Source organism: Pleurodeles waltl, chromosome 6 (assembly GCF_031143425.1).
Source record: "Pleurodeles waltl isolate 20211129_DDA chromosome 6, aPleWal1.hap1.20221129, whole genome shotgun sequence".
In the NCBI taxonomy this organism is placed as follows: Eukaryota; Metazoa; Chordata; class Amphibia; order Caudata; family Salamandridae; genus Pleurodeles; species Pleurodeles waltl.
Window position 1 is genome coordinate 1,560,353,642 of NC_090445.1, and position 19,540 is coordinate 1,560,373,181.

The 19,540-nt window shown below is 45.8% G+C and overlaps 1 protein-coding gene across 1 annotated transcript in view; it reads left to right on the forward strand.

The window, feature by feature from the left end:
* CLCN6 (chloride voltage-gated channel 6) overlaps positions 1-19,540 on the forward strand; it is a 194,660-nt gene that overhangs the window by 158,709 nt on the left and 16,411 nt on the right. The window contains exons 19-21 of the mRNA XM_069241255.1: positions 2,066-2,223; positions 2,353-2,509; positions 2,642-2,749. Coding sequence (XP_069097356.1) covers positions 2,066-2,223; positions 2,353-2,509; positions 2,642-2,749 — 423 coding nt within the window. The remainder of the gene's footprint in view (positions 1-2,065; positions 2,224-2,352; positions 2,510-2,641; positions 2,750-19,540) is intronic.

Sequence of the window (19,540 nt, forward strand, 5' to 3'; positions counted from 1 at the left end):
CACCAGTACTTTGCCCTGGTCGCCAACCACCTTGAAGGATCCCTGAATGCCAGACCAGACAAACCGAGCAGATGCCATCTAGCAGATTACAAGTGGCTACAACATCCAAAGATAGCATGGGGTGTCTTTGACCTGTGGTGGGGTCAGAGGTCCTTTTTTTTTTTTTTTTTTTTTTTTTTTTTTTTTTTTTTCCAAGCAGGTCTTGCAGTAGGCATGGTGAAAGGTTATTTGTTGACTTTTTTGGCCTAATTATATTTGATGGACTAACAGTCCTTATTTAAATCAGATGTTGTAATGAGGTTTATTAGAGGTTTGACATGCAGGTTCCTTTCCCTCCTAAGACTTTTGTGATGCCACAGTAGGATCTTATCTTAGTCTTTTCTCAAAGGTACACCTTTCAAGCCTATGCATAGCCAATTGTATTTCTCCTGACCTTCAAGACTCTCTTCCTCATTGCTATTACATCAGCTCGTTGCATGAGTGAGCTGCAGACACTTTTAGTGCAACAGTCTTACACCCCCTTTTTTCCTGCGCAAATTGGTGTACAGTACTCTTCTTACCCAAATTTCTCATTCTTTTCTCCTTTTAGCACTCAATCACTCAACCGATGTTCTCTGCTTCCCCTTTACCCCTTAAAATAGGAGAGGGTCAATCAGCTTTGAGTGTTTTACATTGACTGTACCAAGGACCTTCGAGTAGGCAGTGAACTTTTGTGGGGGGTTTCTGTAGCAAAAAAAGGCAAGACTATGCAGAGGTGGACCCTGTCAAGGTGGATATTCCCCTGCTTTAATATCGGCTACACATTGACAAAAAAACAGTCCCAAAACATCTGAAAGCCCATTTTAGAAGGGCCAAGTCTACTAGCCCTGTGATGGCATGATGGATGCCTGCCGTTAACATCTGCCAGGTGGTGATGAGAGCATCGGTGCTCATGTTCACAATGTGGTACTGCCTTGTCATCCAGGTCCATAAGGATAGGCACTTAACTTGCTTGCTTCTACAAGGCCTTTTGGTCTGATTCCACTCCACGTACCGTGCACCTAGGGGAGGTATTGGTTTGGTATCTATTTTAATACAAAGAATCTGTGGTTAGAATTGTCCATCAGTAGAACAAATGTCATACCTCCGGTAACATTCTCTCTAGTGGATACTCTGACTAACCAGATTCCTCCCTTCTCCCCGTTCTGTAATGTAGGCTGTTATCATCTTCAAAGGTCCCAAGTTCATATTCAGGATGCTCTACAAACAGTTTTTCATGATGCACATTTGAGGGTGCTGAAAGGGGAAAAAACAAGATCAGGAGTAGCTCTTCTATGTGGTTCCACTCCGCCACTTGTGGGGCAGTATGCAATGAGTGCGCAGCGGCATGGCGCAACCAGACTGCTCGTGGCAGCACTGTTACAGAATTCTCTGATACAGTCTGGTGCCTGAGGGGGAGGGGAAGGAAGCTGTACTTAGAGTATCCACCAGATAGAACAGTGCCGAAGGTAAGTGGATTGTTAATTTTGATCTTTTAGTCTCTCAACGAATGCTTTATATCAGTTGTTAAAAAGACCGTGGCCAAGATGTGCTACGTAATCTATTTAAGGCTGAAAGGAGGAACTGTCAGCACATTCTTTGATTTCACTAATAACGATCTTTCTTGATGTCTACTGAGACCCTAAGAAAGGTATTAAAAGTGAGTAAAATGCAAACAAGCAATGCAGCCCATTGCCATACATTTCCAACCTTATTGTGACAGTCGGATTATCCATGTCCCTCCCACCTTTTGTCTGCACTGTAGGCTGCCCTCTGGTACTGTGGAAAATTGTGAACACAAAGAGTGGACTAGGGTAGCAAATTATATTGAAGTCATGCAGATTTGTTGCTCATCTGCTCATAAACTTTTTCGTATTGTTTCTATATGGAGTGTTTTAATTCTGATTGTATCTGTAATTTGCTGGCACTATTTATATGCCTTTATTTTAATGTTTCAGGGCTTTCAATAAAACTTAGTACCTCCAGGTTTGTGAGTGGCACTGCATGCTACAAGGATCATTTATTTTTACATCTGTTCTCTCTGCAGAAGTCTAGCATCCTGACCAGAGCAGGGGAACAGCGAAAGCGCAGTCAGTCTATGAAGTCATATCCGTCCAGTGAGCTGCGCAATATGTGCGACGAGCACCTTGCTGTGGAGGACCCACCAGAGAAAGAAGACATGCTGCAACAAATGCTTGAGCGGCGGTACATCTCTTTCTGTCTGAGAACTATCTCTAAACATTTTCCTGACCTTTGTCCTTTCTTTCAAACCCCTGTCTATTTTTATTAGCAGTTTTTTATTTCTCCCAATTAAGTTGTGCATTTGTGATGCAGATACACACCGTACCCCAATCTCTACCCCGACCAATCTCCGAGTGAGGAATGGACTATGGAAGAGAGGTTCCGACCTCTGACTTTCCACGGCTTGATCCTGAGATCTCAACTGGTCACTCTCCTCGTCAGAGGTGTATGTTACACTGAAAGCCAGTCAGTAAGTGTGCCTAATGTTGAGATAGGGGAAGAAGGTATGCCATGTGGTTGGGGTTGACTTGTTTTTTATTTCCCTCTTGGACTTGAATCAAGCTTTTCAGTTTCTCTGTCTTTGTGGTCTTCTGCTTTGCAGAGTTCAAGTCAGCCCCGGCTTTCATATGCTGAGATGGCAGAAGATTATCCACGATACCCCGACATCCATGACCTGGATTTGACACTTCTGAATCCACGTATGATTGTGGTAGGTGCAGAAGCTTTGGGCCCTTGGACTGGTGGTTCTAAACCACACATTTGATTCCATCACCTTTTCATCATTAGGGATCTATAGCTTCCACAAGTATTCCCTCTGATGCTCAAACCTGGTTAGAAGTTGTATGTTCTATGTACATCCACCCTATGATAAGTTAAGCCACAGACCATAATTGTTGTAACCCATTTACTGATCCTCTAAAGAACACACTTTTATTCATAGTGTGTACCAGAACAGTGTGATAATGGTCACCAGTCCCTGTGTTAATGGTTAAAGGTCATTGTAGCTTTACACTTCTGAAGGCCATGTTTTGTTCAGAATTCAAATAGTTTATTCTAGTGGTTGGATCAACTGTGATTTCCAACTGCCCCCCCACCCCACAAGACTTTGCTGTAGTAACTGTGCTATTTTAACTTTATTTTCAACTTTCCCAAATACTAGTTTCCTTTATGTATGAGACAAAAAAGATCAAATCATATATTCATATCCACTTTATCTCATTTTATTACCTTTAGAATATCCCTAGTAAGCACTGATACAGAAAACATTCTCATGCAGCCGAGACAAGTGGAGCATCAACAGCCTTGTGTGAGTGATGTTTCTGGGATGATCTTTCGTTATTAGCCCAGAATTTGTGCAGTGGGTCCCATATGCTGTAGGGTATTGAGGTGATAGACTGCAGTTTAGCATACAGTCTACTATTTTCGGTATTGTCAATCAGATATTCAAGCCAATCCGTGGCTTGCGAGGTAGGGCCTCTGCTGCATCTCAGAGCTACTTCCGCTTGCCCATCACTAGCGCTGTTACTGTGAACTTGGGAGGCGCTTTAATAATATCTATTATTCAGCCTAGAAGGCCCATCAAGAGGTTTATCTCCGTGTCCATTTCTATCATTTTAGAGAGGTGGCAGAGCACTTGAACCCAGTAGGAGGCAGTTGCTGGACAGAGGCATGTGAGGTGAATAAAATCTGATTTAGTCGAATTGCATGGCACGCTGTCTGCGTGTGGGCGCAGGCTATGTCTCTTGACACAATGTGTGTTATAGCATGGGGAGGAATTAATAGTGGACAGCACTGTGCTTTCCATTGCAAGATACATCCCTGGCCTGTGTGCAGTAGAACTCACTGTTTCGTAGGTGCCCCTCTTCTCCCCCTAAAGTGTATTCCTTCCCGATCCTTGGGGATCCTACTGTTCGAGGTTAATGCTTGGCAGTGGAGCGGGAAGCCTCTAAGTTATGGTGAAGGTTGTGCCAGTTCTGCTGCCGGGGACCCACCAGCAGATGGGGCAACGGATTCAAAGTTCCTTCGTCATGGAATCAGGAAAGCAGAAGTGGTAAGGAGCGTGGTGACTCCAAACATTCAGTTAAAAAACAACTGAGTTGTTTGCAGTACAGCTCCTTTGCCTACATATTTTCTTCAGCAGCAAGGCACTGACACTGCTGACATGTGACCCAATGGAGGGAAGTGCCCTATTTTTGGGCTTGTTCACTAGCTTGGGCTGCCAGAGACTGGACCTTTGATCTGGAAGCATTTCTTCTGCTTTTCTGTCTCTTTATTAAGCTTGCTCCTTTATCTAAACTGCTCCCCCTCCCCCGTGAATTTTCTCCACTCTAGAATTTGGGGACTTTTCTGAGCAGTTTGCAGTTGCTTCCCCCACTCCCAGCAGAACAGACCCAGGAAGGATTTTAGAGAGATATGCTTCAAGGGATTACCCCCTTCCAGCATTCGATTAACAAGTTAAAAGATACTGCGGCAACATAGTATTTGTTATGGCCTGGTTACATCCTGACTGTCTTGCCTCTCTAACATCTTGGGCACAGCAGATTTTTATGTTTCCATATCTCTGATATGCTGTCTTTGGCTCTCACGTCAACTATAATATCCCACGCTAATTAAGAAAGCAATGACCATGAAAACAGTAATTTCTAAAAACAGTACAGATACTGGCATATCTAGTCAGCAGTCTGCCAGAAGAAGAATGAGCCACGAGCCTTCCATCACTGCTGGAAAACTTTCTTCTACACACAAACGACTCAGTTATTCTGCCTCCACTGTCTAGTTCCCTATAGAGATAGAATTTCTTTTTAATTCTGTTTATTGAAGTATCAGACAGATATAGAGAACAGCAGTACAGCCCATGTCAAAATACAGCACACTTCGGTTTACAAGTGGAATCGGATCATATATTACAGCAATAGCCTTACAATTCTTGTACCTCATGCCGAAGTAGTTAGGAGAGAGAAGGAAAGGGTAGGACAAGGGGAAGAGGTGGCCACCCAGCAGGACGTGAGTGGATGGAGAGCATGTAGAAATGACTCGGCTCAAGTACTGATGAAGACATGACTTGGGCGCAACTTGCAGCAAACTTATACCTGCTCTGCAGGTGCCACACCTGAGACCAAGCGGAGCAACGTCTAATCTGCACCTAGCATGTTAGAAACTGTGTCCTCCACCCGTTGCCCAGATCCCCACTCAAATGCAGCTAGAGGGGGACCAAATATCTTTAGGACGGGACTTCATAGACATCAACTCCTAGTAGGCAGTTAGGTAGTCCTGACAGTACGCGGCATCTTGTAGTCACTCAACCTTCCGTGTCACTGAGCAGTGTCCCCAGTGCATTGCCACTCGCCACTTAGCGAGCAGGCGTGCAGTTATCTTCCACACCTCTGGGATAACCTCATTGACATACCCTAGCAGCGCAACCTGAGGCGAGTGCTGCAACATGTAACTCGTGATCTCTTCAATGAAGACAAAAACAGTGTGCCAGAATAGTCCCACCCCAGGGCATTCCAGGCTAAGTGTAAGAAATGAGCGCATGGTACTAAGCATCGTCTGAAGCAGGCATCTTCCTCAAGGGCCATCTTGTGTAGGTGCTCTGGGGTGCAGTAGAGTTTGTGGAGAAACTTAGTGACCAAGCGAAGCTGATAATTGGGTGAGAGTGCCAACGACTGAGCGCAACAGAAACACCACTAATCCTTTGAAATGGAAGTTGCAAGGGCATTGGCTCATGTCTGTCTAGCATCAGAGATTTGCACTGGTGCTGTCTCCTGAATGCCAACACAAAAGGGTGATGGGCTGAGGCCTGAAACTTTTCAAGCACTCACCCCAGTCACAGATCTCGGTTAAATCCATTGTTTTTTTGTTCACCATGCCATCCCAGTTTAGACCCAGCTATATGCAAATCAGTCTTGACCCTGCTCCCCATGGGAACAGCCAGCCCAAACTGTCAGGCCAGGTCCTCCCTGGATCACAAACAAGCCTCCTGGGACCGGTTTCAGGGTATCACCCTTCATCAGCCAGGCTAGCTTGAATCCATTAGCACAGTGAGAAAGGGACCCAAGTCTGGGCATACCCATGCCAACTTATGGTGACTTTAGCAACACAAAAGAATGATGGACGGAGTGCTGAAACCTTTCAAGCACTCACCCTCAGTCACAATTAGGGGTTAAATCCATTGTCCGTCATCTGTTGTTTTTGCATATTTCGCCCTAAGTGGGAAGGGTATGCCCAGACGTGGGTTCTGTGTTTACTGTGTCACCAGATTCCAGCTAGCCTGGCTGTTGAGGGGTGATACTCCAAAACCGGTCCTAGGGTGCTTGTTTCTGGTGCAGTGAGGACCAGGCCTGGCAGTTTGGGCTGGACTGTTCCCATGGGGAGCTTTTTCAGGACTGATTTGCATATGGCTATGTCCGGAATGGCTTGGCAAGCAATAAAAACTGATGGATTAAACCCTGATCTGTGACCGGGAAAGAATGTTTGATTTGTCCCGCATCCCGTACATCATCTGTTGTTTTTGCGTGTCTCCTGCATGCCAGCATATAGGCTGATGATGAGCCTGCATGGGGAAGGATTCACAAGGGTGGCTTTGAGGACATGGAATGTGGGGGATGCCTCAGGGAAGGAACCATGATGTGTAAAGACCGTCAGTTGCAGCTGATAGTAGGTGAAAGTGTCAAGTAGAGTGGTGTTGCTGCCCTGCAGGGCCTGCTGTGGTGTAATGAAGGTGCTGTCTGGGTAGATAGTGCCCATGCTGATGAGTTGCAGCCGGTGCAATGTGTTGCGAGTACCAGCGTCAAGCGTGATAGCCAAAGAAAGATGCCCAATAAATGGGTTAGAAGGGCCAAAAAGATTGTCCAGCTAGGCTCTTTTCCGCAATTGGTTCCAGGTTCGCACCGTGCAGCCAGTTGTGTCAAGTGTGGTTCTGAGGGTCTGATATAGTACCATCCGGAGAGGGCACGGGCATCGTGGTCTTGTTCAAGCGCTGTATGAGCTTGAAATTGTGTAGGATATGGCCATTAATGTGCAAACTGCGCCTGCGTGGTAAAGTAATGTAAGTCCATGTCAGGCTGTGCAAGGCCACCCTGCTCGAGGGGGAGTGTATCCTGGATTTTCCTGCCCACACAAGCACCACCAAGCGTTTTCTGAGGTGTCACCTAAAGCACAGTGGCAGCTTGAACAGAAGGGTAAGGAACAGGTTGAGGAATTTGGGGTAAGACAATCACTTTTGCTAGGGCCAGTCTGCCAGTCAAAGAAATTGGGAGCTTCATCCAGGCGCCCAGTTGCCTCTCCAGCCAAGTCGTCAGGCAGCTGTAATTGGTCCTCCAAAGCTCATCCGGATCTATTTCTAAGGCAAGGATTGCATGATGGCTTGTCAAGTACATTCATACTTTTTACACTAAAGCTAAAAGGTTTCTACCTGCCCCTCCTAGACCTCATTCTACTTGAAAGAAAGGGGCCTCTATGGCTTTCTTGGGTAGCATGCCACTACCTGCCATAAGTGAAGCAGCTACCTGGTCTACTCCTTACACCTTTACGAAACATTACTGTGTAGATATGCTGGCCAGACAACAGGCTAGAGCTGGCCAGGCTGTTTTAAACGCATTAATTCAATCTTCTGCAACATCCTCAGGCTGAGCCATTGCTTTAGAAGGACTGCTTTACAGAATAATCACAGCATGTGTATTTACAGCTAAACATGCCACAAACAGAAAATGTTACTTACCCTGTAAGCATCTGTTTGTGACATGTAGTGCTGTAGATTCACATGCGCCCACCCTCCACCCCAGGACCCTGTGATTGTTTCAGACACTTTCTTTTCTTTTATTATTTTACCATACTGTTACTTCCTACTTTACATAGCTTTGCTTGTTGCATCTTTATGCACACTCTCTAAGGGGGGGGGGAGCATTGTAACAATTTAACAATGGAGCCGATGCCCATGCACATTATCATTAGTAGGTGGAGTCACCAGATCCTGTGACTCGAGACTCCTTTCGAAGAAAAAATAAAACAAGTTGTACATGTCCAAGTCCAACACTAGGTGGCGGACGTTTGCACATCATCTGAATCTACAGTGCTACATGCCACAAACAGATGCTTACAGGGTAACATTTCCTCTACCTTTCTGTGAGGGTGTCTAGTAATCATGCCTTACTCACTGATGATGACCACTTTATACTCTGATCCTTCATATTTCTGTTTTGAGAAATCTTTAGTGTAGGAAGTTGGCCCTGTATATACTATTTCAATGTAAGACATAGTGTGCACAGAGTCCAAGGGTTCCCCTTAGAGGTAAGATAGTGGCAAAAAGAGATAATTCTAATGCTCTATTTTGTGGTAGTGTGGTCGAGAAGTAGGCTTATCAGAGGGTAGTGTTAAGCATTTGTTGTACATACACAGGCAATAAATGAGGAATACACACTCAAAGACTTACTCCAGGCCAATAGGTTTTTATATAAAAAAATATATTTTCTTAGTTTATTTTAAGAACCACAGGTTCAAGATTTACAAGTAATTCTTCAAATGAAAGGAATTTCACTCAGGTATTCTAGGAACTTTGAATAATCACAATAGCATGTACAGTTTTGTCAAAAATGGCAATAAGCTATTTTAAAAGTGGGCACTTAATGCAAAAATCAACAGTTCCTGGGGGAGGTAAGTAATTGTTAAGTTCACAGGTAAGTAAAACACTTATAGGGTTCAAAGTTGGATCCAAGGTAGCCCACCGTTGGGGTTCAAGGCAACCCCAAAGTTACCACACCAGCAGCTCAGGGCCAGTCAGGTGCAGAGATCAAAGAGGTGCCCAAAACACATAGGCTTCAATGGAAACAGGGGTGACCCGGGTCCAGTCTGCCAGCAGGTAAGTACCCGCGTCCTCGGAGGGCAGACCAGGGGGGTTTTGTAGGGCACCGGGGGGGGGACACAAGCAGGCACAGAAAGTACACCCCCAGCGGCACAGGGACGGCCGGGTGCAGAGTGCAAACAGGCATCTGGTTTTGTATTGGAATCAATGGGGAGACCCGGGGGTCTCTTCAAAGATGCAGGCACGGGGGGGCTCCTCGGGGTAGCCACCACCTGGGTTAGGCAGAGGGTTGCTCCTGCACTGGAGTTCGGTTCCTTCAGGTCCTGGGGGCTGCGGGTGCAGTGCTGGTTCCAGGCGTTGGGTTCCTTGTTACAGGCAGTCGCGGTCAGGGGGAGCCTCTGGATTTCCTCTGCAGGCGTCGCTGTGGAGGCTCAGAAGGGTCGTCTCTGGCTCCTCACGGGCTCGCAGTCGCCGGGGGTGTCTGGTGCAGAGTGGAAAGTCTCACGCTTCCGGCGGGAAACGTGGAGTCTTTACAGTTGCTTCTTTGCTGCAGAAAGTTGCAGATGGTTGAACAGAGCCGCTGTTCACGGGAGCTTCTTGGTCCTTTGGGTGCAGGGCAGTCCTCCGAGGCTTCAGAGGTCGCTGGTCCCTGTTGGATGCGTCGCTGTTGCAGTTTTCGTCAAAGTAGGGAGACAGGCCAGTGGGGCTGGGGCCAAATCAGTTGTCGTCTCCATCTTCACTGCAGGGCTTCAGGTCATCAGTCCTTCTTCTTTAGGTTGCAGGAATCTAGTTTCCTAGATTCTGGGGGCCCCTAAATACAGAATTTAGGGGGGTGTTTAGGTCTGGAAGGGCAGTAGCCAATGTCTACTGTCCTTGAGGGTGGCTACACCCTCTTTGTGCCTCTTCCCTGTGGGGAGGAGGGCACATCCCTAATCCTATTGGGGGAATCCTCCTCCTACAAGATGGAGGATTCCTAAAAGTAAGAGTCACCTCAGCTCAGGACACCTTAGGGGCTGTCCTGACTGGGGGGTGACTCCTTATTTTTCTCATTATCTCCTCCAGCCTTGCCACCAAAAGTGGGGGCAGTGGCCGGAGGGGCGGGCATCTCCATGAGCTGGGATGCCCTGTTGCGCTGTAACAAAGGGGGTGAGCCTTTGAGGCTCTCCGCCAGGTGTTACAGTTCCTGCAGGGGGAGGTGAGAAGCACCTCCACCCAGTACAGGCTTTGTTCCTGGCCACAGAGTGACAAAGGCACTCTCCTCATGTGGCCAGCAACATGTCTGGTGTGTGGCAGGCTGGCAAAAACTAGTCAGCCTACACTGGAAGTCGGGTATGTTTTCAGGGGGCATCTCTAAGATGCCCTCTGGGTGTATTTTACAATAAATTGCACACTGGCATCAGTGTGCATTTATTGTGCTGAGAAGTTTGATACCAAACTTCCCAGTTTTCAGTGTAGCCATTATGGTGCTGTGGGGTTCGTGTTTGACAGACTCCCAGACCATATACTCTTATGGCTACCCTGCACTTACAATGTCTAAGGTTTGGCTTAGACACTGTAGGGGCATAGTGCTCATGCACCTATGCCCTCACCTATGGTATAGTGCACCCTACCGTAGGGCTGTAAGGCCTGATAGAGGAGTGACTTACCTATGCCACAGGCAGTGTGAGGTTGGCATGGCACTCTGAGGGGAGTGCCATGTCGACTTAGTCATTTTCTCCCCACCAGCACACACAAGCTGTGAAGCAGTGTGCATGTGCTGAGTGAGGGGTCCCTAGGGTGGCATAAGACATGCTGCAGCCCTTAGAGACCTTCCCTGGCATCAGGGCCCTTGGTACCAGTTACAAGGGACTTACCTGAGTGCCAGGGTTGTGCAATTGTGGAGACAAAGGTACAGTTTAGGGAAAGAACACTGATGCTAGCGCCTGGTTACCAGGGTCCCAGCACACTTTCAAATCATAACTTAGCATCAGCAAAGGCAAAAATTCAGGGGGTAACCATGCCAAGGAGGCATTTCCTTACATTTAGTATGATCGCTTTTTTTTTTACTACATAGAGCTTTTTCTGCATAGGTTTTGTGTCCTTGGGCATTCCTTTATTTATTCATGGAGTTTTGGAATTCAAGTTGGCAACTCCCAACACTCAGACCTCTAGACATAGCCTTTTCCATAGGCAGTACGCACTATTCACCGGTGTGTTTGCAGTGCATTAAGAAGAGTAGTTTTCCAGTCTGGTGAGTTGTCAGTCATTTTCCACCATATACTGAGTCTGTTGATTATTTTGTGCGGGTGAACCCTTTAATATTAGACTTGATATCACTGGATTGCTTATATTTCAAGATGGCGGCTCGATTAACTTGATTTTGTACTGAGACTAATCCTTAATCATCATGCGGATGCAACACATGCTATTTAGGCTTTTCTCTTTCCCAGGTACCTAAATCTAGATTTGATCATGGTATAGGCGACTCGTGGCATATTAGTTCTACAAAACAGTGTTTTTCCAAGGCATGCCCTAGGTCTGATGTCTCGATAGTGCCTGAATTTGATTTCACCCTGAGCTTGTCAATAATGGGCCATCTTTTTCCATATGTTGTGACAGGAAGTTTTTGGGATATTTGTAAGTATATGAACAGTGATATTTGATCTTTACTCTACTAATTATGATTTTGGTCACTTACATGGTGTTCTGTATTATAGGATGTTCCTCTGTAGTCTTTTATTTTTCTGGTGAGTACCCGGTGAGTTAGAATGATATTTTCTTCTGGGATATTGGTTTTGTATAGCCCCACAGCATGAGTTACTGCCACTCTAGGTGTTCTCATGCACAGCTTGTTCTGTTGTTGATTCACCTCTTTTTTTGGGTAGAATATTTTTTGGTGTCCTGTATGCGAACTGTGAGTGACTGGTCCACATTAAGTTTCAAGTTGTAGTTATCACTGGAGGCGTACTTCTCTTATGTGCGTTGTATTTGAGTTTGTTTTTCTCTTTTGTACCAACATGTCTGTACTTGTATATAATTCTCACAGTAGGTCTTAGGAAGGGTCAGTCATTCTATGCACATTCGACACCCAGTCTTGAAGATGGTCTCATGACTTAATTGACTTAAGCAACCGAAACATCGGTGATATATCCAGTGTTGCCATCTCTCTACAGCAGACCACATTAGATGTACAACCAATAATCAAAGGATTGCTTCATGAGCTTTAATTGCTTGAGTGCATGTCCGAGCTGCCCTTCACCCTTACTGTGTGATCCTAATATTCTCTGACTGTTTGCAGCGGGTGTGCGTTTCTGTTCTTGACCCTATGAAATGATGGAGTGATAATTCAGAATTAAAAGTACTATATTTTGTTTATTCCAATCAGAGTACGCCTCCTTGTGTCTCATATATATATATATATATATGTACGATGGCATGTGTAGCTGCAGATACACATGCTGTGCACATCCCGCCATCTGGTGTTGGGCTCGGAGTGTTACAAGTTGTTTTTCTTCGAAGAAGTCTTTCGAGTCACGAGATCGAGGGACTCCTCCCATTTCGACTCCATTGCGCATGGGCGTCGACTCCATCTTAGATTGGTTTTTTTCCGCCATCGGGTTCGGACGTGTTCCTTTTCGCTCCGTGTTTCGGGTCGGAAAGTTAGTTCGAATCTCGGAAAAATCGTCTGTATTGTTTGCGTTCGGTATCGGGTTAGTTATAACAGATCGACACCGACTTTTGAAGAGCTCCGGTGGCCCTTTGGATTTTTTTCGATCCCCCCGTCGGGGCCTGGTCGGCCCGGCCACGTGTCTCTTCAAGGCTGATGGAACGGACCCCATTCCGCTTCTGCCCAAAATGCCATAACAAGTATCCATATACAGATCAGCATCTGGTCTGTAACTTGTGTCTGTCTCCAGAGCACAAGGAGGATACCTGTGAAGCCTGTCGAGAGTTTCGGTCGAGGAAGACGTTAAGAGACAGAAGAGCAAGAAGACTGCAGATGGCGTCTGCGCCGACAGGACAAGGGCGTTTCCAGGAGGAAGAAGAAAGCTTCTCCACCCATGAATCGGACTCGGACGAGCTCGATCCCAAAGAAACGCTGAAAACCGTGAGTAAGACGTCGAAACATAAAACTCCGGAGAAGACAACAAAAGCCCAGGGGACGCCACCGCCAACAGGCCATGGCTTAACCCGAAAAATAGGTGACAGATCATCGGCACTGAAAAAGGGCACGCTGGTGGCGAAGTCATCCGACTCCGGTCGAGATACCGCCACACAGCAATCTCGGGCTCGAGATAGTGGCTCCGAGCAGGTTCGGCACCGAGACAGCGGCACCGAAATGAGTCGCCACCAAGAGACCACGACGCCGAAAACAAAAAAGGTTTCATCGGAACCGAAAAAAGTAGCCGAAAAGGTTTTGATACAGAAACATCCGGCTTCGGAACCGAAATCAAGTTCCTACACAGAGGAACAAGGACTGTCCTCAGAAATGAAAATACATAAATTTGGACAGGAATTAGAGACAATGGAGCCAGACTACACCCAAAGACGGCTCCACATCCCAAAAGAAACGGGAAAGATCAGCACTCTCCCTCCTATTAGGATGAAACGCAAACTTGCCTTCCAGGAGAAAGACAAGCAGCCACAGGCAAAGGTGGCTAAACAAGTAACCCCGCCACAATCTCCACAATGCTTTCCGCAACCATCACCGGTAGCCACTCCACCTATGATGCAATCCCCAACCCACACCGGGATGAGTCAAGATGACCCTGACGCATGGGACCTTTATGATGCACCAGTGTCAGATAATAGTCCTGACTGTTATCCAGCTAGACCGTCGCCACCAGAAGATAGTACAGCCTACGCACAAGTGGTGTCGAGGGCAGCAGCATTTCATAATGTCAGCCTACATGCAGAGCCCATTGAAGACGACTTTCTATTTAATACACTGTCGTCAAGACACAGCCAGTACCAGAGTCTTCCCATGCTACCTGGGATGCTCAAACACTCCAAACAAGTGTTTCAGGAGCCTGTAAAAGGAAGGGCCATTACTCCAAGAGTGGAGAAAAAATATAAACCGCTGCCAACAGACCCGGTGTACATCACACAACAGCTAACACCGGACTCAGTTTTAGTAGGGGCAGCTCGCAAGAGAGCAAACTAACATACTTCAGGAGATGCACCACCTCCAGATAAGGAAAGTCGCAAATTCGATGCAGCAGGCAAAAGGGTGGCGGCACAGGCAGCAAACCAGTGACGTATTGCAAATTCACAGGCTTTGTTGGCCAGATACGATAGGGCTCATTGGGACGAAATGCAACATTTTATAGAACATTTGCCCAAGGAGTTCCACAAAAGAGCACAGCGAGTAGTTGAAGAAGGACAGCGTATCTCCAACAATCAGATACGGTCAGCTATGGATGCTGCAGACACAGCTGCTAGAACTGTCAACACAGCAGTGACAATAAGGAGACATGCATGGCTGCGTACATCAGGATTTAAACCAGAAATACAGCAAGCTGTGCTCAATATGCCATTTAACGGACAGCAGTTGTTTGGGCCGGAGGTGGACACTGCTATCAAAAAACTTAAGAAGGACACTGACACGGCCAAAGCCATGGGCGCACTCTACTCCCCACAGAGCAGAGGCACATTTCGAAAAACACAGTTTCAAGGGGGGTTTCGAGGGCAAAGCACAGAACCCACGACCTCACAAACAAAGCCCACTTATCAGAGCCAATATCTGCGTGGAAGTTTTCGGGGACAATATAGAGGGGGACAGTTCCAAAAAAATAAAGGAAAGTTCCAAAGTCTCAAAACTCCCCAAAATAAGCAGTGACTTACAAGTCACACATCCCCAACACATAACACCTGTGGGGGGAAGACTAAGCAAATTTTACAAACATTGGGAGGAAATAACAACAGATACTTGGGTACTAGCAATTATCCAGCATGGTTATTGCACAGAATTTCTCAAATTCCCTCCAAACGTCCCACCGAAAACACACAATATGTCAAAACAACATATAGATCTTCTAGGACTAGAAGTTCAGGCGTTGCTACAGAAAGAAGCAATAGAATTAGTACCAAACCAACAGAAAGGAACAGGAGTTTACTCTCTGTACTTTCTCATACCCAAAAAAGACGAGTCTTAGACCTATATTAGATCTCAGAACATTAAATACCTACATCAAATCAGATCACTTTCACATGGTGACATTACAAGACGTAATCCCACTGCTCAAACAACAAGACTACATGACAACACTAGACCTAAAGGATGCATATTTCCATATACCGATACATCCTTCACACAGAAAGTACTTAAGGTTTGTATTCCAAGGGGTACACTACCAATTCAAGGTGTTGCCGTTCGGAGTAACAACCGCGCCAAGAGTTTTTACAATGCCTAGCAGTCGTAGCTGCACATATCAGAAGGCAGCAAATACATGTGTTCCCGTACCTAGACGATTGGTTAATCAAAACAAACACGCTAGAACGGTGTTCACAACACACAAAGTATGTCATAGAAACCCTCCACAAACTAGGTTTCTCAATCAACTACACAAAGTCACACCTTCTGCCGTGTCAAACACAGCAATACTTAGGGGCAACAATCAACACAGCAAAAGGGATTGCCACGCCAAGCCCACAAAGGGTTCAGGCATTTCACTATTTAATACAGACCATGTATCCAAAACAAAAAATACAAGTCAAAACAGTGATGAAACTCCTAGGCATGATGTCCTCATGCATAGCCATTGTCCCAAACGCAATGTTACACATGCGGCCCTTACAACAGTGCCTAGCATCACAATGGTCACAGGCACAGAGTCAACTTCTAGATCTGGTGTTGGTAGACCGCGAAACATACATCTCGCTTCAATGGTGGAACAGTATAAATTTAAACCAAGGGCGGCCTTTCCAAGACCCAGTGCCACAATATGTAATAACCACAGATGCCTCCATGATAGGGTGGGGAGCACACCTCAATCAACACAGCATCCAAGGACAATGGGACGCTCAGCAAAAACAGTTTCACATAAATCACTTAGAACTATTGGCAGTATTTCTAGCGCTCAAAGCTTTTCAACCCATAATAAGCCACAAACACATTCTTGTCAAAAAAGACAACATGACAACGATGTATTACCTAAACAAACAGGGAGGGACACACTCAACGCAGTTGTGTCTCCTGACACAGAAAATATGGCATTGGGCGATTCACAACCACATTCGCCTAATAGCACAATTTATTCCAGGAATTCAGAATCAGTTAGCAGACAATCTCTCTCGGGATCACCAACAGATCCACGAATGGGAAATTCACCCCCAAATACTAAACATTTACTTCCAGAGTTGGGGAACACCACAAATAGATCTATTTGCAACAAAGGAAAACGCAAAATGCCAAAACTTCGCATCCAGGTACCCACAAGATCAGTCTCAGGGCAATGCGTTATGGATGAGTTGGTCAGAGATATTTGCTTACGCTTTTCCCCCTCTCCCACTCCTTCCATATCTAGTAAACAAGCTGAGTCAAAACAAACTCAAACTCATACTAATAGCACCAACATGGGCAAGGCAACCTTGGTACACAACACTACTAGACCTCTCAGTAGTGCCTCATGTCAAACTACCAAACATACCAGATCTGTTAACGCAACACAAACAACAGATCAGACACCCAAATCCAGCATCGCTGAATCTAGCAATCTGGCTCCTGAAGTCCTAGAGTTCGGACATTTAGACCTTACACAGGAATGTATGGAGGTCATAAAACAAGCTAGAAAACCTACCACAAGACATTGCTATGCAAATAAGTGGAAAAGGTTTGTTTATTACTGCCATAATAATCAAATTCAACCCTTACACGCATCTGCCAAAGACATCGTAGGATACTTACTACATTTGCAAAAATGAAAGCTAGCTTTTTCTTCCATTAAAATACATCTTACAGCAATTTCAGCTTACCTGCAAATTACACACTCAACTTCTCTATTTAGAATACCAGTCATAAAAGCATTTATGGAAGGTCTAAAGAGAGTTATTCCACCAAGAACACCACCAGTTCCTTTATGGAACCTCAACATTGTCTTAACACGACTCATGGGTCCACCTTTTGAGCCTATGCACTCTTGTGAAATGCAATACTTAACATGGAAAGTTGCATTTTTAATTGCCATCACCTCTCTAAGAAGAGTAAGTGAGATTCAAGCATTTACCATACAAGAACCATTTATTCAGATACACAAGCATAAAGTAGTTCTACTAACAAATCCTACATTTTTACCAAAAGTCATATCACCGTTCCACTTAAATCAAACAGTAGAATTACCAGTGTTCTTTCCACAGCCAGATTCTGTAGCTGAAAGAGCACTACATACATTAGACATCAAAAGAGCGTTAATGTACTACATTGACAGAACAAAACTTATTCGAAAAACAAAACAATTATTTATTGCCTTTCAAAAACCTCATACAGGAAATCCAATTTCTAAACAAGGCATTGCTAGATGGATAGTTAAGTGCATTCAAACCTGTTATCTTAAAGCAAAAAGAGAACTGCCTATTACACCAAAGGCACACTCAACCAGAAAGAAAGGTGCTACCATGGCCTTTCTAGGAAATATTCCAATGACCGAAATATGTAAGGCAGCTACATGGTCTACGCCTCATACATTTACCAAACACTACTGTGTAGATGTGTTAACGGCACAACAAGCCACAGTAGGTCAAGCAGTACTACGAACATTGTTTCAAACAACTTCAACTCCTACAGGCCGAACCACCGCTTTTGGGGAGATAACTGCTTACTAGTCTATGCACAGCATGTGTATCTGCAGCTACACATGCCATCGAACGGAAAATGTCACTTACCCAGTGTACATCTGTTCGTGGCATTAGTCGCTGCAGATTCACATGCGCCCACCCGCCTCCTCGGGAGCCTGTAGCCGTTCAGAAGTTGATCTTGAACATTTGTAAATTTGTAAATTTGTAAATACATAACTTTAAACTACATTAGGTACATACCTATTCACTCCATTGCATGGGCACTATTACTAGTATACACAACTCCTACCTCACCCTCTGCGGGGAAAACAATCTAAGATGGAGTCGACGCCCATGCGCAATGGAGTCGAAATGGGAGGAGTCCCTCGATCTTGTGACTCGAAAGACTTCTTCGAAGAAAAACAACTTGTAACACTCCGAGCCCAACACCAGATGGCGGGATGTGCACAGCATGTGAATCTGCAGCGACTAATGCCACGAACAGATGTACACTGGGTAAGTGACATTTTCCTTATATATGTTCGATGGCATGTGTAGCTGCAGATACACATGCTGTGCACATCCCGCCATCTGGTGTTGGGCTTGGAGTGTTACAAGTTATTTTTCTTCGAAGAAGTCTTTTCGAGTCACAAGACCGAGGGACTCCTCCCATTTTGGCTCCGTTGCGCATGGGCGTCGACTCCATCTTAGATTGTTTTTTTTCCGCCATCGGGTTCGGACGTGTTCCTTTTCGCTCCGTGTTTCGGGTCGGAAAGTTAGTTAGAATCTCGGAAAAATCGTCGGTATTGTTTGCGTTCGGTATCGGGTTAGTTACAACAGATCGACATCGACTTTTGAAGAGCTTCGGTGGCCCTTCGGGGTTTTTTCGATCCCCCGTCGGGGCCTGGTCGGCCCGGCCACGTGTCTCTTCAAGGCTGATGGAACGGACCCCATTCCGCTTCTGCCCAAAATGCCATAACAAGTATCCATATACAGATCAGCATCTGGTCTGTAACTTGTGTTTGTCGCCGGAACACAAGGAAGATACTTGTGAAGCCTGGCGAGCATTTCGGTCCAGGAAGACACTAAGAGACCGAAGAGCAAGGAGACTGCAAATGGCGTTGGCGCCGACAGGACAAGAGCGTTTCGATGAGGAGGAAGAAACATTCTCCATCCATGAATCGGACTCGGATGAGATCGATCCCGAAGAAACGCCGAAAACCGTGAGTAAGACGTCGAAACACAAAACTCACGAAAAAACCACTAAAGCCCAGGGGACGCCACCGCCAACAGGCCATGGCTTAACCCGAAAAATAGGTGACCGATCATCGGCACCGAAAAAGGGCATGCTGGGGGCGAAGTCATCCAACTCCGGTCGAGATACCGCCACACAGCAATCTCGGGCTCGAGATAGTGGCTCCGAGCAGGTTCGGCACCGAGATAGCGGCACCGAAATGGGTCGGCACCGAGAGACCACGACGCCGAAAGTAAAGAAGGTTTCGTCGGAACCGAAAAAAGCAGCCGAAAAGGTTTTGATACAGAAACATCCGGCCTCGGAACCGAAAACAAGTTCCTATACTGAGGAACAAGGACTGTCCACACAAATGAAGACACATAGATTTGGACAGGAATTGGAAACAATAGAGCCAGACTATTCCGAAAGAAGGCTCCATATCCAAAAAGAAACAGGGAAGATCAGTACTCTCCCTCCGATTAAAATGAAACGCAAACTTGCCTTTCAGGAAAAAAACAAGCAGCCACAGGCAAAGGTGGCTAAACAAGTAAGCCCTCCACCATCTCCACAATGCTCTCCGCAACCATCACCGGGAGCCACTCCACCAATGATGCAATCCCAAACTCATACAGGAATGAGTCAAGATGACCCTGACGCATGGGACCTTTATGACGCACCAGTGTCAGATAATAGTCCTGAATGTTATCCAGCTAGAC